At 46.4% G+C, this 24,912-nt stretch overlaps 1 protein-coding gene across 9 annotated transcripts in view; it reads right to left on the reverse strand.

Moving 5' to 3' along the window:
• GRAMD1B (GRAM domain containing 1B) overlaps window positions 1-24,912 on the reverse strand; it is a 159,713-nt gene that overhangs the window by 10,605 nt on the left and 124,196 nt on the right. For 7 of the 9 annotated variants that reach the window (XM_074936705.1, XM_074936702.1, XM_074936707.1 and 4 more), the window contains 12 exons: window positions 22,937-23,052; window positions 22,206-22,362; window positions 19,205-19,391; window positions 18,650-18,793; window positions 17,568-17,686; window positions 15,127-15,269; window positions 14,193-14,296; window positions 13,546-13,749; window positions 13,217-13,307; window positions 9,964-10,071; window positions 8,184-8,301; window positions 1,857-7,358 (listed from right to left, as the gene is read on the reverse strand). In XM_074936705.1, coding sequence (XP_074792806.1) covers window positions 7,269-7,358; window positions 8,184-8,301; window positions 9,964-10,071; window positions 13,217-13,307; window positions 13,546-13,749; window positions 14,193-14,296; window positions 15,127-15,269; window positions 17,568-17,686; window positions 18,650-18,793; window positions 19,205-19,391; window positions 22,206-22,362; window positions 22,937-23,052 — 1,581 coding nt within the window. In that variant the 3' untranslated portion in view covers window positions 1,857-7,268. Of the gene's footprint in view, window positions 1-1,304; window positions 1,497-1,856; window positions 7,359-8,183; window positions 8,302-9,963; window positions 10,072-13,216; window positions 13,308-13,545; window positions 13,750-14,192; window positions 14,297-15,126; window positions 15,270-17,567; window positions 17,687-18,649; window positions 18,794-19,204; window positions 19,392-22,205; window positions 22,363-22,936; window positions 23,053-24,912 lie in introns of all 9 variants that reach the window. The other 2 variants (XM_074936704.1, XM_074936703.1) reach the window with 2 other exon arrangements.

A 24,912-nucleotide genomic window follows, 5' to 3' on the forward strand; every position in this document is an offset into this window, starting at 1 on the left:
AAACTGACCAAAATGAGTGAGGTAACAATTGTCAGAGGAGGGAAGAGCCTCCCTGAGCCATGTGCAAATACAATTCCTTCACCAGAAGGAAAGTCCTTTCCCCACCAAAATAAAACACATTCATTCCATAGCATAACACAAACTGCTGCAAGGAATGACCAGCAGGGACAGCATCAGGGCAGTCCATCTCAGACCAAGGGAGATTAGGATAGAAAAGAGGTGATTGTCCTGCAGCAGAGAGGTGAGGGAGGGGAGAAAATGGAGCCATACAAGCACTGTAGCTACAAACTGTGTTGTGGGGGCCAGCTCTCCATGTGTAGCTAAGGGAACGTTCAGCTATGGCTGAGAGCATCCCACTGTTTTGGCTGGTTTGCACATCTAGAAAAAAGCACGTTATGGCACAAGAGATTCACCTATGCTTTAGAAACTGCAAGCAGACTGAGACGGGCAGGGATGTTCAGTACAGTTCTCTCCTGCAAACACTACATCACAGCAGTCATTTCTCAGACTAGTTATTCCAGACACTGTGGTCTAGGGGTTTCCACCTACAGTCTTGTTTAAACAAGAACATGGCAGTAATTTCACACCCAGTGCCCTCCCACTTCTCAAAACCTCAAGCCAGGTTCCATTCTACCACACCAAGAAGCCATCAGTGGTAGCAAATCAGCACTTAATGGCTTGCAAACTGCTAAGTGCAGCTGTGCTGAAATACATGAAACCACAGATGCATGCAGGGTTTGGGGCGGGGGGGGGGGGGAGGAAGAGCAGCTTCGCTGACAAAAGTATACAGCAGAATTCTACAGTAAGAAGCCCAGAACATTGCCTCGTAGAATAGTTACTGCAAGGAACAAGGCCCTTCCTCTAGGGTACTGAAGTATTCTTTGGAGAAGGCTGGTTCTGGATGCATGTGGAAGGGGCATGAGCTATAGAGCATGCAGTGCCTGTGTTTTCTTCCTGTCAAACATCAGTTAAGATCTTGCCCTCAAAACTGGTACAAATTATCATGGGATGTTCATAACCTGCCTACAACTTAACTGAAAAGACACACAGTCAAGATGACTAGAATCTCATAGGTAGACTACCCCACCCTCAGCCTGTGAAAAGCAGGGGGAAAAGCCCATCTGTTCTGGATGGGTCCCCAAAAAGGCAAAGAGGACAGAGCTGATCACCCCTCAGGTATCCCTACTCTTTCCAGTAGCACTTGGAGACGGCTGGGCCTAGGGCGAAGGTGAAAGACACTGACCCTCTGAAATGCTCAACACTAACCTCTATTTAACAGCTTGTTTGGTGAGAGAAACACTAGCCTTTTTAGCTTTGGGCTGGATTTGGAGAGAAGAGATTTCCTCCAATTCCACATTCCAGTGCTGATTGATGGAAAAGCCAAAGTCTGCCCTGCTCCAACTCTTCTCCATTCTGGTACTGCTAGCTGCATGGCAGGTGATGAGTGTCCAAGCCCTGGAACGCAAATCTACCATGAAGAGGAATGGACTCTGAGCCTGTAGGAGAGGGGAGAGTGCCCTGTTGCTAGGTACTGATAGGAAAGGAATCCTCTCCTGTGTACTTAGCATTCTAATGCACAGAAATTTAGACTGAGGGTTGCCATTGTATCCAGTGTTCACCCCCACTCTGCCTCAGCATCGCAGCACACATCTGTTCTGAGAAGCTAGAGTGGGAGTGAGTTGAAGGCAATGCTGTAACAGTGTTAATGGTGTTGTGCTTCAAGTTTCTAGCCAACACTGGATGCAAAGGAGCCGCAGCCTGGGAGAGGCTATTTTTGTGAGAATTCGTGCCAACTCAACACACTCCAGCAGTTTGGAGGGCTGCCAAGACAGGCAGTCAATCTCTTAGATGCTTACCTGACCCACATCCAGCTCTGTCACTGCTTTCATTCCAATGAGGAGCTGGACCTGCCTCTTTACTTGCGTGGGAATCACTGCAGACCCCTCACAAAATGTCCTGCAATGCACATCAGCCAACTGGGGTTATGGTCTTGACTGCAGCTGTCTATTTGTAACAACCCCCCACTCCTAAAAACATAGGTTAGGAAAATTAGCTGTTGAATCACTAAGCACATACATTAAGAGGAAATATTAGGCTGAACTGTCCCCTTTACACCTAAGTAAATCTTTGAATCCATATAATTGCCTGGCTCTAAATGAGAGAAGCATTTGGCTTACTGTACCTGACTGATTATTTGTTTATATCTGGGATGGGAAAATGGGTCCATTTAAAGGCTGCTGCTGGTGACACAAGCATTATTTCCACCGAGTAGCTTTCAGGTTAGGGCTCAGTAAAGCCAGTGCATTATGCCTGCAGCAAAAACCATCTCTTCCTTTTAAACTCTGCATTAAACATTAAATTTGGGTATAAGGTTATACTCTAGTAGAGATGCACCCCTTCTGCCCACAGATTTTGTCTGAAGTGGAGATGTAATTTCCAGCTCGGGTAGTCATACCTGCACTACCTCTGATCAAGGTAACACAGGCATATCTACTTGAGCTAGAAATTACAGCTCTGGTGTAGACAGACTGAATGAGAGAGATCTTAGATCGGAAACTGCTTCCAAATTGGCATGTGCGATTTAACCATGCAATCAGCTTTACCAGAGAGCAAAGTAGTCAAAGCTGGAGCATTCCTGTCAGGGTTAGATATTGACATTCACAACTACAGACCAAGATTAAAATATTTACTTACTATGTACGCTGATTTCAAAATTGTGGTTCAGGTTTTGTGACCTTGATTCTTTTTATTTTTGCTTGTCTGTATTTTAAACCCATTTTTTAATCATGATTCTTCCCAACTAATGGGTGGCTTGTACTATACATTAAGGATAGAACCCTTCCAAAAGCATGGTTGCGTTATAGTCAAGTACACAGGCTGAAATGGTTTCCATTCTTTCTCCACCCCACTCTAACAGGAACACAGCATTCCCACTAATGCCAAAGTTTTGAAATGAGTCAGAGTGTTTGTTTGCCTGCCCCTCTTCCTCCCCCGCCCCCCGTTTGCCCACATCTGAACTGCACACTTACCTTAGGATGATGTCTATTTTACAAATGAGTAAGTCTTGAGTTTATGTAACTAGGTCCTAGTTTTCAAACACAGGCACTGTATGGACACTACAGCCCAAAATACCCCTTTTCAGCTAAGCACCAATGGGCAGAATGTAGGTACCTAATTTAGGCAGCCAAGTTTGAAAACTGAGCTTAGCAAGGAAACTCCTCCTTTCTCCACATACGGAAAGATTAGAGCTGAGAATCAGTGTCCCAGACAATCTGCCTTCTGTCCCTCCCTCCAACACTGCAGCATCTCACACAGCACTATTTAGGCCATTCGCTGTTTACATTGTATCTGGCTGGTGCTTTAGCTGCAGCACAAAGGGGAGGGGAGTGGAAGGATAAACCCTTTTAAAATCTATTTCACAATTGGTCAGACACTGAAAATCGAACCAAACTGTTCTGCCTGTGAACCTGATTGGTTACTCACAGTGGAAGGACGAGGGCCTGTCGGGGCAGAGTGCCAAACGATCCTCCCCTACACAGGTCAGCACCGCAATAAATGTGTCTGCCCGTGTGTTCAGGGTGGGTCAAAAAGGGTGAGCCTCGGAGAGAAAAGCCCAGGGTGAAAACTAACCTTCACCTCAGCTGTACTTACAGTATCCTCCCTTCCATTTATCTCTGTCTCCATTTTTACCACTAGAAACCTCCGCTGGATTATCAAAAAACTTTTAACCATAAGCACACCTCAGGCTGGAATTTTCGAAAGACCCTAAAATAGTTAGGCACCCAACTCCCATTGAACTGCAATAGGATTTGGGTACCTAACTCTCAGTCTTCTTTAATCCCAGGCTATTTGTGTGGGTCAGTTCTGGCTCCTTATCGACATTAAATAATCTACTTCAACCCCGAATGTGGGAGGCAAAGAAATGGGTTTTTTTTCTTCACAGCAGTTGGGGCAGAGAAGCAAAGGGTGAGGGTCTGAGTTTAAAAAGGCTAGATAAGCAGAGCTAAGAGACAACAAAGGGTACACGTAGCTGAAAGCCAGAGAGGAATTGTTGCCAGTGGGCCAGGAAAAGCTTCCTGAGACTAAGGGCTTCTCTATATGTACAGTTGCACTGATTTCACTAACAATAGGATGTTAAACTGGTGTCTCTGCATGTGTGGACACTCTTAACGGCTTAGCTTGCAAATTTACAGGGTCAAGATACACCATTTTGTACCAGTTTGAAACTGGTTATGAATTGATACACAGTAATCTGCAGTAGCTTAACTATAGCAGCACAAGGTTGGGTAGGCCTGTGATCTGCTGGATAGAATAGACTCTTCCAGGGAAGCCGTGGCTCTTGATCAAAACTAGACCCATAGTAACAGAGAAATGAAAACCTTCCTTAGCCAGGGTCCTGGATCCCACCAGTGAGTTTGGGCTCGTCTGTCCTTAGAACAGCAGCAGGACACAAACCCAGCCTCATCACAGCAGGGGGGCACTGCCCCGCCTCAACTTCCAGCCTTGGTCTCTTCTTTCCTCAGTGCTAGGGGCTCAGGCTCACTCTACATTGCCCATTTCAGCAGCAGCTTCTGGCTCCGGCAGGAAATGCCAGGGAGACGTACACTTTTAAGCAGCATTAAGTTAAATAAATAAGCATAAATACAATAAATTATATAAAGCAGAACATTCCCTAGGTTTCTGGGCATGTTTCTGTCTACAGTCCTTTGCCTTGTCTTTCTCCCCCTTCTCGGGCAGTCTGCTAAGATAGTTATGGTTTGAATTTAAGAGTCCCAGTCACGCAAGACACCAACAAGCCCCACAAAGAGCTTCAGTACTTCTCCAGACAAACTAGGCAGCTAGCACATTTTTAGGAGGAGTGTGTGGATAAATGGCTTAGTCAAACTCCTTCTAGAGCTGCGTAGGCCAGTGCCATATGGTGTAGGAAGGGCCAGTTGCTCACCTTGCTTTTTCAGCGCACGCAGAAGCTAAAGATGAAACAGACCTGCTAGAACATCCAGTACTCAATACTACCCCTAACCGGGGCTGTGTCAGGTGATCTCGCCTGCTTCAAAAAATCCTTCCAGAGTCAGAGACGGTGGAGATAGAGGGTCCACAGACCAACTAATCCACCTGGTAAGGCAAGATGGGGAAGCATGTTAGTCACCACCGCAAATCCCCTCTATCCTTTCACCACGCAAAGGGATGTGCCACTGTTAGAGCTTGATCCTGAGAGCTGCTGATCGCCTGCAGCGTGGGTTAGTGCACCGGACTAATGACGTGGGGTTGTACTCCTGGCTCGACTACTGAAACATCTCATGTGACCACTCTGTCATTCAGTTTTCCCACCTGTAAGTAAGTACAATGATACTCATCCAGTTTTGCAAAGCACAACATAAAGGCATAGTGTCCTTCTGATGTCAGTGTGACTTGTGTGTGCTCAGTACCTCAGGATCAGGCTCTACCCGCGCTGGGTTCCCATTTGTTTAGTGTGTCCAATAATAATGCCTACACCTTTGCCCCTGCTTCTAGTCTCCTCCAGTCACCGGAGCTTGCTCAAGGGCAATGGGCTCAGGTATGGCATTTTCAAGGGCCCAGCGACTTCACTGTGTCCCTCTCCTGCTCCTCCAAGACAAAAGAAAACATGGCCCACCTGCTGTGGGATTCAAACCCAGACAGACATCTCACCAGCTGCCCAGCTAACATGCCGAGCCCAGTACGTTACATACCCTGAGGCTTCCTCTCTTGAACTCTGTCAGGCTAAAATTCCCAACCATTAAAAATTAATCATTTTAAATTACTTTTAAAAATAAATACAAATGCAACATTTACCCGGCACCACACCTCTGCAGCCTGAGCTGCCTGCTGCGTGAATGCCCCTCTAGCTGCCACTTCTGATAGCCTCGGTCCACTCTTATTCTAAAAAGGTTCACCGCAATGCAGCAGGAAATGCACCAAAACTTGCCCCATTTACAGCCTTCTTTCTATGAATGACAATTACCTGTGTGGCTCGTCCTTTCTTCCACCCCACTTCTAACATCTCCAGGGATCAGCGATGCAACGGGAGGGTGCGTGGCTTCCTGATACAGATCTGTTCAATCCGTTTAATTGCAATTGTGGTTTCTTTTTTTTCCTAAAAGGAAGCTGCTCCCTCTCCTTGTGAGTTTCCACCAGAGGTGAGATGTATTTAAGTCGATACTGGTACATGCCAAATGCCCTCACCTAGCCCACTATTATTATTATCATCATCTTTTTTGGCAGAAGGAGGGTTAAAAATAGTGAGCAACAAGAAAAAAAAACAACAGGGTGTTGTATCAAGTCAGAGCCATTAGGCTTTACATGCCCCTGGCTGGGAGGTGAGCACAGATGGCCCTTTCAGCACAGCTGCAGCTCCTTAGCACAGGAGTGGCTTATTGACAGGGACACAAACGCATGGAGGGTCCAGGAAAACAGAGTATGTAAAGGGGACATTGTCAAGTGGTAAAGAACCAAAGGGCCAGATTCACTGACTTAAATGAGATACGCCAGGGTCTGGATTTATCCAGGAATACTGAGTAACAACCCACATCAGCGCCCCTCTACTTTGCCATTAATGTAACTTCTAGTAATAAAAAGTGAAATGTTACATTGGGAACACCTGGTTCAGTTTCTGTGCTTCACTCAGCAAAATTAGGCTGGCCAGTTTAATGGCGAGTTGCACCCCTGCTATGGCATTCTCGCAGAGGGCTCAGAACAAACCCCATTTGCTACTGAATGAGAATAGTTTCCTGGAGAATTCTCACGGGTCAAAGCCTGCTCAATTCAGTAGGCTACTCTCACAAGGGACTCATGTCTTCTAGCAAAATCCTTCTTGTTCTCAATGGAGCAAGGTAAAGTTGACAGTGTCCCCTTCAAATACCTGTTCAACATTCAGGTACCCTCAGACAGGGAGGGGGAGGGGCATTTGCTCCAATTCTTCCCTTTAAAACAAACAGACAGACAAACAGCCAGGAATACACAGAAGAGAGGTGCATGGGAACAGGTAAGCGAGAGCTGCACTCTCCCGGACAGTGCCTCAGTGCTGGGAAAGCACAGCTCCACCATCGCATCCAGTCCTACCCCAGAGACGCTCCAGTTCAGCCAGTGTTGGAGGTCTGCACCCACGCTTCTCCTCCTCAGTACATAGGCTTTTTTCCTCTTTTAAAATCTGTATATAATATATATATATATTTATATTCTGTATATATATATTTATATGGTCTATATACACATATTGCACACAATCCTCTGGCCTCCTGTGTTCGCCCCTGTTAGTGGAAACGCTTCCGTTTCTCCTCTGGTTCCGACCCATAGTCGCGCGACCCGATGCCATTCTGAAGGTTTACTAGTGAATCCTTCATCTGCAAGACAAAAACCACCCTGAGTGTTTGGCTGCTGTAAAGTCTTGGAGGCACTGGCGCTTTGAACCTAGGCTCCCTGCCGCGGGCCAGTGGAAGGCGTTCCTGTTGCACTCCTTGGCTTGGTACCAGAGTGCCGGGGCTGGAAGCGGCAGGGAGTGAGAGGTGCACTGCCAGCCAGGCAGATGGAGCACAGAGTGACAGCTAGGACCTAGGTTTCTGACAGAGGCACGTTATTAAAACAATATTGGAAGCAAAAGATGTTACAAACTGCAAAGTCTGTACATACAGCCCCCTCTCTGTGGGGGAGGGTGGATACCGACCAGCAAACAGGTAGGGGCAGGGCGGAAGTGTTCAAAAACATCATCCCCCTGCTCTAAAGTGCCCTAAAGGATCTCTGATGCTCACGCGGAGCAGATCCCCTCCATCTTTAAGGTCTCACGTGGAAGACCTGCACTCAGTAAGCTGCATGGGAGTCAATTTGTCTATTCTACCATGGGACTGTGGAGAGCTGAGTGGATCAAACTGGGATGTGAACACCAAGCCTTCCAGACCTGATGCTACATCCACCGTCTGGCCTAGGATACTTGGTCAAGGAGAAGCTCTGGAATTCAGGATTGCTCTGAAGGTTTCAAAGCTTATCTGCTTGTGCTAGTCCTGTTTGAAGATGGGTCTGAAGGGTCATGATGTGCATGGGGGGACAGCTAGAGACAGCCTAGGTAGGTAGGTAAGGATCTAGACAGGCAGCAGGGTGGCTGTAGAAATGTTCCACCCACTTTCATGTAATAGGAATTCCTGGGGTAAGTGGCTGGCGGATGCCGTTCTTACCTGGTCTAGAAGCATCACGGAGGATTTGATGATCTCACGCCACTTCTGCAGCTCTGTGTCATGATACTTCTGCTGAGACTCTAGTAACTGAGCCCATTCCGACTGAGACTGGGGTAACCTGCCAGGTGCACATAAAATACAAATGGTTTGGCTCTGGAGGAGCAAGGGGGTAAGATTGATGTAGGGGAGTTCCTGGCTGCTGAGTAAAAGGATGTCATTGACGATTCACCTCAAAGCCAGAGCGTGCCCCCCACCCTCCCGCACTCCTTCATTCATAAAACTTCCACCCACCACAAATTGTCTTCCTTGGAAACCTCTGCCCAACCTCATCCTCAGTGAAGATGCTTTGAAATGAACATTTCCAGATGTATCCAGTGTTGTAGCTGTCTCTCTCCCAGGATATTAGAGAGACAGGGTGGGTGAGGTAATTCTTTTATTGGCCCAATTTCTGTTTGTGAGAGAGACAAGCTACGCATAATATCCACAAACAACTACGTGCGTGAAACCAGACAATCACTACGCTCTCGAATGAACTCAAACAGGAAAATGATAAAAGACAAATATGGGTGAATATTTTTCTCCAAGTGATCACGCTATATCTGATCTATCAGTCCTCATCCTCAAAAAAAGTGCACAACACTTTCAAAAGACGAACCTGAGAACTTAAATTTGTAACTTTGCTAGACACTAAAAATCATGGTCTTAATAAAGACACTGGATTTATGGCTTATTACAACAATCTGTAACCCCTTCACTCCCCTTTTTGTCCTACGACTACAGGGATGTTAATAGGTCACATCATCTTGAATGGGCCCTTAGAATATGTGCTAACTACTTAACGGTAAACTATTTGTTCAATCTTGTATTTAGCTGTGACACTCTGAATACCTTTCCCAGACCTGAAGAGCTCTGTATAGCTCAAAAGCATGTCTCTCTCACCAACAGAAGCTGGTCCCATAGAAAAATATTACTGCCCCCACCTTCTCCTTTTAAGGGGTTATAATTTTAGAAGTATCCAAGTGTCTCAGGAGATTGTCCCATTTTCAAAAATGTCCAAGGCACCTAGGAGATGAAGTCTCATTCAAAATCAATGCTCCTAAGTCTCTTGAAAAATTTATCAATGATCATTTTAAGTTGCTTAAGTTCTGGCACTTTTGGGGAACACAGTGAAACCAGTGGATAGTTCCTCATATTCCCCTCTTCCTCTCTCCTCCCCGCACTCTTTACTAACGATATGCCCAAACAGGGTATCTTGGTCCGAAGATCTCACAATGCTCTGCACTCAATTAATTATACACTGCAGCGCCCAACCCGCATCCAGGGAAGGTAGGTACTGTTAACTGCGTTTTATAGACAGGGAAACTGAGCCACAGAGGGGAGAGGTGACAATACTTGCTTGAGGTCACACAAGAGAGTCAATAGCAAAGCCAGGAATGGAACACAGGAGTCCTGACTCCCTCTACATATTACACCACACGCCCTTTTCAGAGCCAAAAACAAGCACCAGGTGACCCTTGGCTCTCTGCCCTGTGCTGTAGCCATTGGAGAGTGCTACTCATCTAGCATAGTCTGTGGCAGGAAAGGCCTGATTCTCACCCTGCTCTCCCAGTGTAATCATCAGCTTGCTTGTTCCAACCCAAATAATTTATCTTTCCTTCAGTGTGTAATGCTGGGAAAGAGGCAACTGGGCAGCTCTGGACTGTGGAGTTTTGGAAAAGCCACCCATGTCCACACAAAGTAATAGTTAGTGAGGGACAAAGATAAATAAATGCAAAGTTACCTTTCCGGTAGCCGCAGGCCCTGCCATGCGGTGAGGGTCTGGGTGGTGTATTCCAACATCCAAAGTTTGTAGAACAGCATCATATTGAGAATTACCAACAGCACCAGACTGGGAAGGAGAAAAAAGACACCGGTGGAAACATCCCTGACTATATACACCATTCAAATCCCACCATAGAAAATGCCCCAAAGGTCCCAGGGGCCTGGATGCCTTAGTGAGCTGATGGCAGTGGCAGTTTTGCCTGAATAAGAACTGGGTGACCAGGGCCAGAAACTTTAATTGAGAGAGAGAGAAAGAGACGAAGACAGAACTTCATGAACTAAACACAACTGAGGGCAGAGCACTGGGGAGACTGACAGATCAGATCAGACAACATACAGACCAAGCTTGGTGCATTAGGATTCCAGCTCAGTGGGTGACGAGTTCTATCGGACACTGAGAAAAGCAGGTGAAAAACACAAGAGTAAAGAGGTAAAAAAGAGACAGTACCTGAAACAAATCCTAATGGGAGCAGGGAAGAGAAAAGATGGAGGAGCTAGAGGTTAGAAACAGAGCAGCACGGGACAGGAGGAACGTCTGGTGGATACATATAGTACACAGAAGGGAAGGAAAGGGAGGAGAGAGAAGGGAAGAAAACGGTAGCTGCATGGGTGTTTCTCTAAGGACAATGCTCTTCCTTCCCAAGCTACACAGCAGAGGTTGGGTGGTACCTGCAGAGCAGCACACATGGGGCACCTGAACACGGTATTGTTCGGATTATAAAATCACATTTCAAGCTGCAAACACCTCTTTCTCTATTTGCACCAAGCTGTGTAAGAGGAGCCTGACGGCACAGCGTGCCAGCCACTGCTCTGACTTTATACAAGGTTGCCGCAACCTGGCATTTGCGGTCGTTATATCTATTAGGTGCATCAGCGGCTCAGATAAAAGATGCCAGCCAAGATGGGAGGCTTTTAATTACCATGTTTGGGGCTGTCTGTGAACATCCCCACAGCCTCAGAACCAGTGGGCCAACCCCATTTCTCTGGGACAGGGTTCTGGCTAATGGCGAGATACAGCATTCTGAAAATATTACAAACGCTTTGATCTCTAGTGCACCAGTTTGGAAGCAGATGCATTGGTAGCCTCTAAGTCCTTCCAATCAGACAGCTGTCTGGTAGCCTATGAACAGGGATTATTCTAAATTGATTTTTTGTGCTTTCTTATCTAAACGATTGGATGTGCCAGGTCCATCCGTCAGAAAGTGTTTTGGTGGAGAAGGTACTGGTATGTCCAGCAGCAAACATCTGCCATGCTGCCAGATACACTAGGTCAGTCTAACAGCAGATATCTGCAGCACCGCCAAATGTGCATCTAGCAGAAGATGCCTACCATGGTGTCAGAGTTATTGAGCACATGCAGCAGGAAGTATCTGGCTTGCTGCTAGATGTACCAGCTCTGTCAGAAAGCTCCTCCAGCCTTATCTCAGTCAGGATCGGGAAGTGCAGAAAAAGAGGCACAGCAATTTAAAAAGTAAAATTAAAATGGTAAATTCAAATTTTCCCAACCTCTGAAAAGGCTGGTTGAGTTTGGGGCAAAAGATTGGGGTTGTTTTTGCTTTATTCAAACTGGGTCAGCGGATCCTCTGTTATTAGGATCATGTTGCAGTGAGGGTAAGTCCCGAGGAAGATTTTCCTCTCTCTACAGGTCACAATAAATCATTAATACTTTGTTGGGCACCTGTACAGTGCCTTTCCTCCAAAAAGTCATTTACACATGAGTGCATTAACCTCCCCCACAGCCTCGGTGGCAGGTAGGCATTAGGACTCCCATTTTACAGGTGGGTAAAATGGAGACCAAAAGAAGTCTTGTAGCTAGACCAAGCGTGTCTGGATCATCTGTGCATTTGTAATGAGCCCACCACTGTAGTAGCCATTGTGAAGTAAGTGGCAGAGACAGGACTAAAACCCAGCAGTCCTGATTCTTAGTAGCCTGCTATAACCCTTGTACCAGCACACCCAGTTCTCACCCATCCCTCCCCCAACTTTTTATCTTCTAAGCAATCTCTTCCTAATGGGCTGGTTTCCTTCCAAGATGGAATTTCTCCCAAACCCAGAACATACATATTTGCAAGTAGCCAAGAAGGTTCCACTCCGGAACGTAATGAGAGAAAAACAGGTAGCAAACCAGCTGGTCACATATAATAAAAACCAAGGTACTGAACACATTGTTGTCATAGCACCTTTACCAGTATAACAGTTTGCACGACAAATGCACCACATTTTCACTTTCCTGGGAACTGCTAGGTTGCTTGTATGTGGTACCAAGTAGGTAAATAAAAAAATTACAGTCTCTGCATAACTCGTGCAAAATCCTTAATTTGCAAAATGTCTAAACCAAGACTCTGGATGCAATAAAAAGAAGCTGTTTTATTCCTCGCTTTCCAAAAATGTTTCTGTTATTTACAATCCCTTCTCTTCAGTCATTATTTATGGGGTCTCATGTTCATATTAGTTTCTCTGGCCCCTCATCTGCTTTTCCTCCATCGATTATAGATTTCCCCCTCCCGACACAGCCGGCCCTTTCCCCAGCACTCTGGTGAACAAAGCGTACTCTCAGGTTTCAGAGTAGCAGCTGTGTTAGTCTGTATTGCAAAAAAGAAAAGGAGGACTTGTGGCACCTTAGAGACTAACCAATTTACTTGAGCATAAGCTTTTGTGAGCTACAGCCCACTTCATTGGATGCATTCAGTGGATGCATCCGATGCAGTGAGCTGTAGCTCACAAAAGCTTATGTTCAAGTAAATTTGTTAGTCTCTAAGGTGCCACAAGTACTCCTTTTCTTAAAGCGTACTCTGTAGCTGAGTTACCTCCCAGGACTTCTAGGAATGTGTAGGAATGCAGGGTTCTGCCTGGCTGAGGGCAAGGTCAGGCCTGAGGGGAAGGGAGTGGGTTGAATAAAGAAAGAACCGGACAGGAGTCTGAGTCACAATGTTGAGATGTGGATCATCTCCAGCAGGAGCTGACCCAAACCTTTGACCAGAGCTAGAATTCAACTACACCACATGGAACATTTATGAGGTGTTTTTTAAAAGGTTAATTTTTTTGATTTTTGATTTTTGGGCAGCTTCTGCTGGAGATGATCCACATCTCAACATCGTGACTCAGACTCCTATCCGGTTCTTTCTTTATCCAACCCACTCCCTTCCCCCCAGAGACAGGAGGACCCAAGGAGAGAGACTGAGCAAGCCAGGAGGGCGTAAGGAGTCACTCACACACAGCTGATAATGACCAGCAGCTTGGAGACGCTCTGCAGATGGAAGCCACCAGAATTGTCCTCAGGGACGTGCCGCGTCTGCGTGGAACCTGAGGGGAAGCATTTTGTCATGCATTTAAGTTATGACCTAGGAAGAGCTCAATTCCTATCCTCTCCACACTCCCAAATCCCTCTCCAACAATCGCACCCCAGGCTGCGATCCATTGGACCCCTACCTCCAAGAGGGGTCTAGCCCCCAGCCCCACCCCACCCCTAGCCCCCAGATTGGCCCGGCCCCATCCCATCACAATCCCTGAAGAGCCCAGCTCCCTGCTGGCAATTCCATACCTGCCACGTGCTTGATTCGATGCACAACCTCCTCATCTGTGGGGGTGGTGACGGGACTCAGCACCTCCTCCAGGTGTGGCACCCGCAGGTGGGCGTGGGGCCGTTTCCTTCGGCGCAATGTGGATTGCTTGCTCATCTTCTCTTTGGGGGATTGTCTGTGGATCTCCGCTAGGTACATGCTCTCGGTTTTGGTCAGTTCGCTCTCTGCAGTGAGTCAGGCAACGTGTTTAATATCAAGGGAAAATACCTGAGGGTCTCTCTGTACAAGGTCACTTTCACAGAGGCTTGGGACCATAACAACACAGTTTCCACCCAGGGCGCCCTCTGGGCCAAAGCAGGGCCCAGTGCTGGCAGCTCCAGAAGATGAAAGCACGCACGCCCATAATTCACCTGGCCGAATGTCAGGTTCATGCTAAAGCACGGAGCTCTCACTACCCGCACATTTTAACGGGCAGCGCTAAATGTGAAGTAATGACATCATCCAGCTCTGTCTAAAACCCAGCCACGGTAGCCGACCCTTGCTAGTCTGCTACTGGATCCCACACCACCAGACTGCCTGCCTGCAGGGACGCATGTGCACACCCCCCGATATCAACACACCACGGCCCCTCGGTAATGGCTGCAGTGTGAGTGACTGCAGCTCTCACCTAAATGACGGAAATAATCTTCTAGGCCGCTCCAGAAGTTTTTCTCGATGAAGGATTTCACAAGTCCCCACGGCTGCTTCCTGTAGCGTAGCTCTGTAGAAACCCTGAGGGAAGAAAAGAACACACCCAGTTCTTCCTGAGTGGTCACCTCCTAATCTTTGCCCCCTGGATGCAGAGGGGACGGGTGAACCCACAGCCTACAAACCTTTGCTAAAGCAACTGAGCACGTGTTATTTCTCCCTCTGATGATTTTGATGGTGGCTCTGGCTGGGGCCCGAAGTGCCAGACTGCTGCTTGTGGCCCATTCCTGAAAGCCTCTCCCTGGGGCAGTCCCTGTCAGCCCCTTTTCAAAACTCCCCTCCCCTGCAAGTTTAGACGTGTACTGAAATACGCAGCCAAACACTAGGGCACTGATCCAGGCCCAGCCCAAACCTCCAAGGCTGCAGCATTGTACCCAGTACTAACCTGCTGGTCGCTCTGCTTCCCCACTTACCCTATGAATCTCTCACAGCCCTGTGCTCTCTGTCGGTGCCTCCCATTGCCCACAAGATTCAATTGATAGTACACAGCAGCTGTCCCTATGAACCATTTATTCCAAGAGAGGTTCTCTGGCTCTCGGCCACCTCCCAACACTAATCCACACTTTCTTTGCAGCAACTACACTGTCTGCTCAAGGGCCAGTGGATTGGGTAGCCACCTCTCCTACCACTCTCAAGAGCTATGGGGAGGTTCTGCTTGCAAGGGGTAAGGTATAGGGGGCATAGACAGGCTTCTTGCAGTCTCTCCACCCTTCCCTTGTAAAGCAGAGGGCAGGAGTTCAAGCTTTCCTATTTGTAAAGTGCTTTGAGATCCTGGGAGGAAAGTTGCTCTAGAGGGGCCAGTGGATGAGTATTTTTCTTCATCAACAAATCCGCAGTCCCTCCGAGTACTGTACCTGAGTCGGCTTTTGTTTCTGGCGACACGCGTCAACGTGTAGCGATTAATGGTGTAGAAATAATCATGGTAGGGGACGTCGTGAGTTAGCACCTCTGCGTCTATCACGTAGCACTCGCTTTCTTGGCTGGCTTTGTACATTGTCTGCGCAAAGCGGAGAGGAGAGCACAGGGAAGTGGTTAGTCTGGTCAGAGCGAGGCCAGGGCAGAGCATGGCTCCTCACTGCAATCATGCGAAACATCTCATGCAGAGGTAAGAGCCACCTATGTGACCCTTTTGTGTTAAGTTTTCCGTTAGCAGCTGAGTTTTCCTGGTGTGAATATTCATAAAAAAAGCCCACAAAATTTAAGCTCAAGTATTTCCCTATGGCAAATCTGAAATTGGAAATTTGATAATAATATTCCAAACTCATGCAATTTTGGTTAGTTACACACCTAATCCCATCAGAAACAATATCCCAACTGACTTATGTAACTGACCAATGCTAACGTTCCCCAGTAAACTGGTCTCTGGCTCTTTATATTGTACAGAGGGAAGAATTTTGCAAATATTTGTAAACAACATAAATATCTGTTTCTTGGCATGAAGGCTAAGTAGCATTGCCCTACTGGATAGAATAATCAATTACTGCAGTCAGTGGGCCCAATTCTCTATTGCACTGTGCACTGCAAAATCATTTACACCAGTGCAAAATGAGTGTAAATCATTACCACTCTGGGTTTGGTAGCACTTCACAACAGCTTTGCACTGGTGGAAATGGCTACACAAGGTGCAGGACAACAGACAGTCTAGTCCATTTACTTTACAAGGTAACCTCATTACTTTAACAGAGGTGACTGAAAAGACCAGGGATTCTCCAGAGATTTCATAGGGCTTGCCTTCACTGCAAAGGTAACTCAAGTTACACTGTAATTTGAGTGTTGCCCCTAACTTGAGTCCCATCCACACTAAAGAAACCCTTAACTTAAGTTTGGAGATGTTTTTAACTCAAGTTGTCCCATCGGAGGAGAGGAAATACAGGTTACAGATAAGTGAGCACAACACATTAGCTGCCAACGCAATTACTCTGTGCAACTCAGGTGTCATTTTACAGTGGGGCCACGCTCTCTCAAGCTAGGCTAACTCAAGAGGAGTTAACTCTGCTGGGAAGACATGGACACCTCCCCTCCCATCATGATAATGCAGGCCACGTCCTCGTCCACCAGGATAACACCTCTGTAGGAGCTTAAGCATTTGCTTAGGCAGGAAAACAACATGAAGGAAGGATCAAACCGTGTCAGATTCTCTGTAGAGTGTCAAGTATCAGAGGGGTAGCCGTGTTAGTCTGGATCTGTGAAAGCGGCGAAGAGTCCTGTGGCACCTTATAGACTAACAGACACATTGGAGCATAAGCTTTTGTGGGTGACAGGGATTCTTGCTTGCATATTTATACCTGCCTCTGGAAATTTCCACTAGTTGCATCTGAAGAGGTGGGTATTCACCCACAAAAGCTTATGCTCCAATAAGTCTGTTAGTCTATAAGGTGCCACAGGACTCTTTGCCGCTTTTGTAGAGTGACAAGTGTTTTGTCCCCTTGGGAATAAAATTATTTGCACTGGCTCCTTCTGCTCTTCATTTCATCTCCCCCTTTCCCCACTCTGCTCTGTGCCTCTCTCCCGCTACTCTGCCTTCCCACACCTGGCTGGCCCCCTTCTCCTTCCATCCTGCATATGCTTCCCTGTTGCATGGTCCTCTTCTTCACCTACAAATGCTTCCTTGCTGCTTGGGTTCCCATCTCTTCTGCCCTCCCAGACAAGGTGTTCAGCCACACTGTCGTCTTCTCCCCCTGCTCCCCAGGGCATTCTTCCTGGCTGCCTCATTACTTTCTCCCTTGCTTGCCTGGATACTCTTCTCCTGGGCTGTGGCTGGCAACTCCAGTGCCACTGCAGACTCTGGTCTCAAGGCAGAGCTACAGCTTCCTCCTATGTAGCTGCAGCTACTAAGAGAAGACAGCCAGACTGGCTCCTCTTCTGTGATTCCATCTGCTTTTACAGGCCTCTGGCTCTGAACATTTCTATGCACTAAAGAGCCTAGACTCCTACACAGGCAGCTGGAAAGAGGAGGAGCTACCACCATGTGACCCACCTGCTCCCTAATGACTACCAGCAAGTCGCCCCACAGGCTGTACTTTGGGAACCACTGGTGCAGACAGCGGCTTTGCTGTTTAATTAGGCTGTTTGTTCTGGGAACAGATTTCCCTTCACCTGGAAATTCCCAGTCACTTCCCTGTAGCACAAATTAGCTATTAGAATTTGCAATGATAATGAGTGGCAAATTAATAACAGAGGAAGCCATGCAGGGGAGAGAGCGAGAGAGAGCACACGCACATCCCAGAGCCAGGGGTATTAAAATAAGTCTCTGATCAGTCTCTGTCTGTCACCTTCCTATTCTGCTTCCACGTACCTGAGTCTCGGTGACAGTAGCAGTTTTCGGGGCGAGAGGGTTGGTGAGGGTGATCGTGTACAGGATTGCTCTGCTCTGATTGCCGTTTTCTTCCTTCTTCCATGGATGAAAGATAATATCTTGGAAAGGAAAGGCCACCGAGTTAGAATCTTGAATTGACAGAGGTGTGGGAAGCTATCCATACACCCAGACCCAACAGGATTGGCCCTCATTGCTCCCCTCTTTGGCCGGCTTGAGACTCAGAGGACTGAAATGGACCATGGAGACTGAAGACCTCTCCCTCCCCTAGCCATGGCCTCTCCAAGGACAGAGGCACACTAATGTGGACGGGCTGGGGAAGCTGCTGACTGTCCCACAGATACACCAGAACATCATTCTCCAGGACTGTCAATCCAGCACCCTCTGACAGTGCTCACATTCACTTCATTTATCTATTTTTTTTTTTTAATAAAAGAGTTTTGTGTTGACCTTTCCAACCACCATACTTTTCAAGTCCTGTGAGGCTGCCAGTTGGGGGACAGGCAGAAAACATGTAGAAAGAGGCTCACTGTAGCATTGCTTTAGCTTTAGAAATGCCTGAGGAATTCCGAGGTCTGGTTTCTCTCCCCTTGTCCAGCATCAGGGACAGGGTCAGGGGGTCTCTCTGTCTTCCCACATGACCATGTTAGAGATACAGTAAAAACATGGACTGTACTACACCAAGGATCACTCCCTGCCTGGGCTACAGACTGTGCCACTCTGTGATGTGCTAGGATTTGCATGAGGAGGCAGAGATGCTTTCTACTGGGAACCTGGTGCCTGGAGCTGAGTGTGTGTGATCAAGGGTGGGCTGAGCTTAAATGGAGCCTGGAACTGCCAAAGACTTCAGGACTCCCATTGGTACTGCCAGCCCAGCCAGCCTCACCCTCCAGGTACACTTGTGGCAGCAACAGCATTATGCTAAGTTGTGCCTCTAAGCCGCGCACTCCAGACCAACATGCAGAGGCCCCCTTCTGCATTGCCCTTAGCTCCTAGTGCTCGGAGGACGCTGCCTGAATCAGCTGCTGGGCGTGGGGCCTGTGCGAGGATGGTGCATGGCTCACCAGAGAACCGACGCTGTTCCATGAAATCCCTCTGGAACTGGGAGTCAGTGAAGAGCAGGTCATACAGTTTGTCCACGCTGAAACTGAACACCTCATTCATGTACTGCCGGCCATTCAGATCTTCATAAAAGGCCTGAACTTCCCCTGCAGGGAGACAGAGATGGGTGAGCGCGCTGCTGGCCTTCAGGCCAAAGAACACTGCACCAGGCTCAAAGGCTCCCCTTTTGCAGTGCCAGGACAGTACCACTGACAGTCTGGGAAAGGAGACGAGCCCAAAGGAGACACAGCTGGTTCCCTTTCTTTTAATGCCCCCAGGGCAATGACCATAACATTAGTAGTGTAATTCACCCCATGGAGTTATTTCATTGTTAGCCTTTCATCTGGCCCACGATGCTGAGTTGCTGGTGTCTTCCTGGTGCGAAAGAACACGAAAGACCTCATGGATCCAGTAAAGGAGGGTAGCACAGTATCCCCCCCAACGCCTCCAATTGGGAAAGATACCACCAGTGCACCATGGGACACCACAGGACAGCAATACCCGCCATCACTGCCCACCTTCGTCATGGGTCTCTGACGAGTCGCTGAGCTCCGTTGGAATGTCCTCGTTGTCGTTGAAGTCCAGGGAAGGGGAGTTCACCGGGGCGATGATCTCTATCTTGTCTCCAATGATGTTTTCAAGGGTGAGTTCCTTCTCAAGGGGACTCTCTACCAACTCCTCCTCCTCCGGAAGCATCCCGTCAAACTAGGACGGGGATAGAGTGCAAGAAAGGCAATCAGGATGCCACCACAGAGAACTACGCAATGCAATTTTGATACACATATGCCCCCTATCAGTTAAAATTCCCACTGGCATAGCTCTCTCTCTGAGACACAGACACCCTACAGGTCAAAGACTAGAGCCCAGAGAACAAGCAGTCCTCCAGGTTGGGGCTGAGCAATGGGCCAACCACCTATCCTCATAAAAAAAGTTAAATTATAGAAGCACAACAAGGTAGCCATTCCTGCAAACCGCATGATGTACAAGGATGGGGAGCCATGCTCCTGCCCGAAGTGACATCTGATGGTGTGGGAAGGGTTCATATTAGGGCTGTCAAGCAATTAAAAAAATGTATCACGATTAATCGCGCTGTTAAACAATAACAGGATACCATTTATTTAAATAGTTTTTGGATGTGTTCTACATTTTCAAATATATTGATTTCAATTACAACACAGAATAAAAAGTGCACTATGCTCACTTTGTATTTATTTTTGATTACAAGTATTTGCACTGTAAAAAAACAAAAGAAACAGTATTTTTCAATTCACCTAATACAAGTACTGTAGTGCAATCTCTTTATCATGAAAGTTGAACTTACAAATGTAGAATTATATAAAAAAAACCTACATTCAAAAATAAAATAATGTAAAATTTTAGAGCCTGCAAGTCCACTCAGTCCTACTTCTTGCTCAGCCAATCACTCGGACAAACAAGTTTGTTTACATTTGCAGGAGATAATGCTGCCCACTTCTTCTTTACAATATCATCTGAAAGTGAGAACAGGCGTTCTCATGGCACTGTTGTAGCTGGCGTCACAAGATATTTATGTGCCAGATGCTCTAAAGATTCATATGTCCCTTCAAGCTTCAATAACCATTCCAGGGGACATGAGTCCATGATGATGACCGGTTCTGTTTGATAACTATCCAAACCACTGACCGAGGCATGTTCATTTTCATTATGAGAGTCAGATGCTATCAGCAGAAAGTTGATTTTCCTTTTTGGTGGTTTGGGTTCTGTAGTTTCTGCATCGGAGTGTTGCTCTTTTAAGACTTCTGAAAGCATGCTCCACGCCTCGTCCCTCTCAGATTTTGGAAGGCACTTCAAATACTTAAACCTTGAGTTGAGTGCTATATCTATCCTTAGAAATCTCACATTGGTACCTTCTTTGTGTTGTGTGAAATCTGCAGTGAAAGTGTTCTTAAAATGAACAACATGTGCTGGGTCATCATCCGAGACTGCTGTAACATTAAATGTATGACAAAATGTGGGTAAAACAGAGCAGGGGACATGCAATTCTCCCCCAAGGAGGTCAGTCACAAATTTAATTAATACATCATTTTTTTAACGAGTGTCATCAGCATGGAAGCATCCTCTGGAATGGTGGCTGAAGCATGAAGGGGCATACAAATGTTTAGCATATCTGGCACGTAAATACCTTGCAATATTGGCTACAAAAGTACCATGCAAATGCCTATTCTCACTTTCTGGTGACAGTGTAAAAAAGAAGAGGGCAGCATTATATCCTGCAAATGTAAACAAACAAATAAAAATCTACATTTGTAAGTTGCACTTTCACAACAAAGACTGCACTATAGTACTTGTATGAGGTGAACTGAAAACACTATTTCTTTTATCATTTTTACCATGCAAATATTTGTAATAAAAAACAATATGCATTTTGATTTCAATTATAACACAGAATACAATATATATGAAAATATAGAAAAACATCCAAAATATTTAATAAATTTCAATTTGTATTCTATTGTTTAACAGTGCAATTAAAACTGTGATTAATCACGATTAATTTTTTTAATTGCAATTAATTTTTTTGAATTAATCACATTTTTATCACATTCAATTTTTCTGAATTAATCAACAGCCCTAATTGATATATTTATTTTTAATACACACAGGGACCAATTTTTCAAGGTCTGAACACTTGCAGCCCCCTTTGACTTCAACAGAAGCTGGGGCTGCTCAACACCTCTGGAAATCAAGCTAATACTTTGTGTGCATGTGTGTGCTGTTATATCATATATTCCCAAAGACCTTTTTATATTTCAGTTAAGGTTGAGCATATACATAAGAATATATAATAAAAAAAAATCATATCCAAGTTGCAATTATCCCCCAAACAAGCACTATAAACCCAGGAAATTCAGAGTTCAGCTTAAACCCCCAACACAATCCGAACTTGTCAAGGTGTGGAAACGTGCAGCCAGGCCACCTCAATCCCCTTAACTCTGCTTTGGAGTGACGCCACGAGTGAAAAGAGATTTTAGGGGGGAAAAAACAAACAACCTGAATCTATCTTGAAAAATCAGTTTCCTTTAATCTGGGCCCACAGATGCCAAAATGCTTTCATTGCCACCGTATAAGAGGCATGGTTAATGACTTTCATGGCAGGCTGCAGGTCCCCCTTCTTTTTTTTTTCCTTGTGGAAGGCTGCGACGGCAGATCATAGCAATGCTTTTGGGGGTGGGTTATTTTTGGTTGCATTGGAAGAGGGACTATAGGAGCAGCCTGTTACAGCACGGTTTATTTAAGAACTGTCAAAAGGAGGAGGATCAGGAACTCCCTGCTTAAAGGGTGTGTGTATAGGTCTAAATAAATAAATAAATGAGACAACAGCATCCCCAAGAGATTACACATAACTTCTGCAGATTGCTAAATTATCGACCTGAATCTCTCCTCTAAGTCATAGCCTGTCTTTCCATCAGCCTATTTGTATGCTCCTGGCCTCTGGTCTGCAATCAGATTTGGGACCGGGTAGGGGAAGAAGACACATACCGAAGTTGGTGCTTCACTGCTCCCCGTGGATGTCAACGTGCTGGCGGTGATGGACTTCTTGGGCAGCAGAGGACTAGCTTCAGGTTTGGCCTCCATGCTGCTCTTGGAGGAGCTGTCATTCACTTCGTTTTCTTCTACAGGGATCTCCTCGCAGTAGCTGTAAATCCAGACAGAACACACCAGTCTTTAACTCTGTATTTTCCTAGCTCTGGCCGGGACTGGAGATGGGAAACATTGGAATAAGGATGTTCTCATGGTATTTCCAGCCTGAGCGGAAGCAGAAATGACTGGGAATCTTGTGGGAACAGCATTTTCCCAACATGGTTCCAGCCCCCAACATTTCAGGTGCTTATACAAATTATCAAGAGGTTTTGGTATCTTCTGTCAGGATAATGCATTGGCTTGTGTGAAACACTATGTGCTCGCTGCAGTGGCTGGCTCCAGTCAGTGTAACAGCCTGCTCCTTGCTAACACAGCTACTACTCCTTTAACTCAAATAGCAGGGCACTGTTCTTTCAGTGCTGAAGGTCCATTGACAGGTAAAAGGGTATGGTGCATGATAAGCATCTGCAGCATTAGGTGCTTAGTCCAGATCTCCAGCCTGATCCCACAACTCCTTGCACACTGAGTTCAATGGTAGTTGGAGGCCTGCAAGGGATGGGGGTCCTAATTTCCTGAAGACATCACCAGCATTCACAATCCTTCATCACGAGCTAGTTTCACTTACTCACCCCATCGTGTTGAAATCATCATCAGGAGGCACGTAGTCTTCATCATCGCTGGTCAGCCCCAGTTCGTTCCCGTAACATTGGTGGACGAAGTGCCAGAGCTCCTTTGGACACAGGGGCTACGGGGGGAGGGGGGAAAGGATAACACCATACACCTTCCATCTAAGAATCCCAGACACTAACTAATTCATCTCGCTTAGCACTTACACAGCACTTCACACCTTCAGTGTGCCACCCTAACAATGACTGACTCATCCTCGTAACACCCACGCTTGACTCACCCAAGGTGTCCCAGCTGTGAATAGAACCAAGGACACCTGATAGTTATTCCTCTTCTCCAACCATGAGGTAACACTCCGGCCCAGTGAATGCCAGAGCCCAGGAAAAGCCTGGCATAAACAGGCTGGCATACAGGTCAGGCCTATGGGGGTCTCAGCCCGAGGGGAACTAGTGGAAGTTTCTGTCCATGACCTAAGGCAGGGAACTGTTGCTGGGTGTTCTAGTTTCCTGCAATGCTGCTCACCTCACTTTCTTTCTCTTTCTTTACCAATTTAAAGCCATTTCTTTCATTTTCACAGGAGGGCTAATTTCCTGCCTGGGGAGCTGAAGTGAGAGCTCAGTAATGTAGCTCGCCATGGCATAGCATCTTCTCTCCCAGGGCCACAAGCTCGTGACAGTCTCTTCCTGGCAATGAACCCCAGTGATGCTGTGAGCATACATATTGCCACATACAGAAACTGCCCTAGATTAGAGACCACCCTGGTATAGTAGTCACACCATTACCATGCAAGCTTTTGCTGTCAGCTCAAGTTCTGGCCTAGATAGCTCTTGGTCACCTCCTTGATTTCCTATACAACAACCTCATGGCTCGTCAGATGCCTGGGAAAGAGGAGAGGAAGCACCAGGACGAGGATAGCCCTGGACCAGCTTGGAGAGGGAGACCTGCCGACAAATCTCCCTGCATATCCCCCTAGTGCTGTATAAATATCATCAACCATGGTAGTTCTGCTCCTTTAGGAAGCTCTTCTCTCCTTCATGTGTGTTTTTACCCTCCCACTGACACGATACAAAGGACCTCTGGGTTTTTTGACAAGTTTGTTTCTTTTTCTTTTCTTTTTTTTAATGGAGGCTGCCCACATTTTGCTGCTACAGAGAAAGCCATTAAACAAAAAACAAAACAAAAAAACCTGAAGCGGCTTTGAGGAGACAGAGATATTTTCCCCTGGGGCTTTAAATTGAGAAGACTAGCGTTACTGTGAAGAGATGGACCCGTGGCATTACTGTGAAAAGATCATACATGCCACTAGTTAGAAAGAGAAACAAAATTACAGGGAAGGTCAATCTTCAAAGCCTAGCCCTTTGGGGATCAAGATCAGCTGATCAGAACGTGACTACATCTTCCAACTATGCAGAGAAGAGACAGCAGAACTTGTGATGTAGAGGTTCTGGGGGACAATAAAGGGATGGTTTGTTTCCAACAGGAAATAAAATGACAGGCAAGAAGGATTTCTCACTAATTAAAAAAAAAGAAAAATCCCGTGAACCTTTCTGGAGTTGGTTGGTTTGAATTTTTCCCAGTTGTTGCTGTCTGTGACAAGGAAGGAAAATCTTAATCAAGGTTACAATGATTTAACCATGTCACAGTAATCATCAAAATGATGGCAAGGCTCAAATGGGAAACAGATTTACCAGGAGGCAATCTAGTTCCATTTCATCCTCTGCCCATCTGCAGTCTATTCAATTCATATGCTTTATCAAGGGCACCTGGCTGGGTTTCTTTCTTTTTTCTCCCTCCCTGCTACCAGCCTTGGGCCCTGAATTTGGGGAAAGAGCTTAAAGTATTTCCTGTCTTCACCGCTCCAAATCTCAGTTCCTGTTTGTTTCAAGCCTTGAACTAAGGACACAGACTTTCGATATGAATTTAAATAAGGCTGTTTCAATCACTATGTTACACTGGTGATACATTAAGGTATCGCAGA

The sequence above is a fragment of the Natator depressus genome, chromosome 22 (assembly GCF_965152275.1).
Source record: "Natator depressus isolate rNatDep1 chromosome 22, rNatDep2.hap1, whole genome shotgun sequence".
Taxonomy (NCBI): Eukaryota; Metazoa; Chordata; order Testudines; family Cheloniidae; genus Natator; species Natator depressus.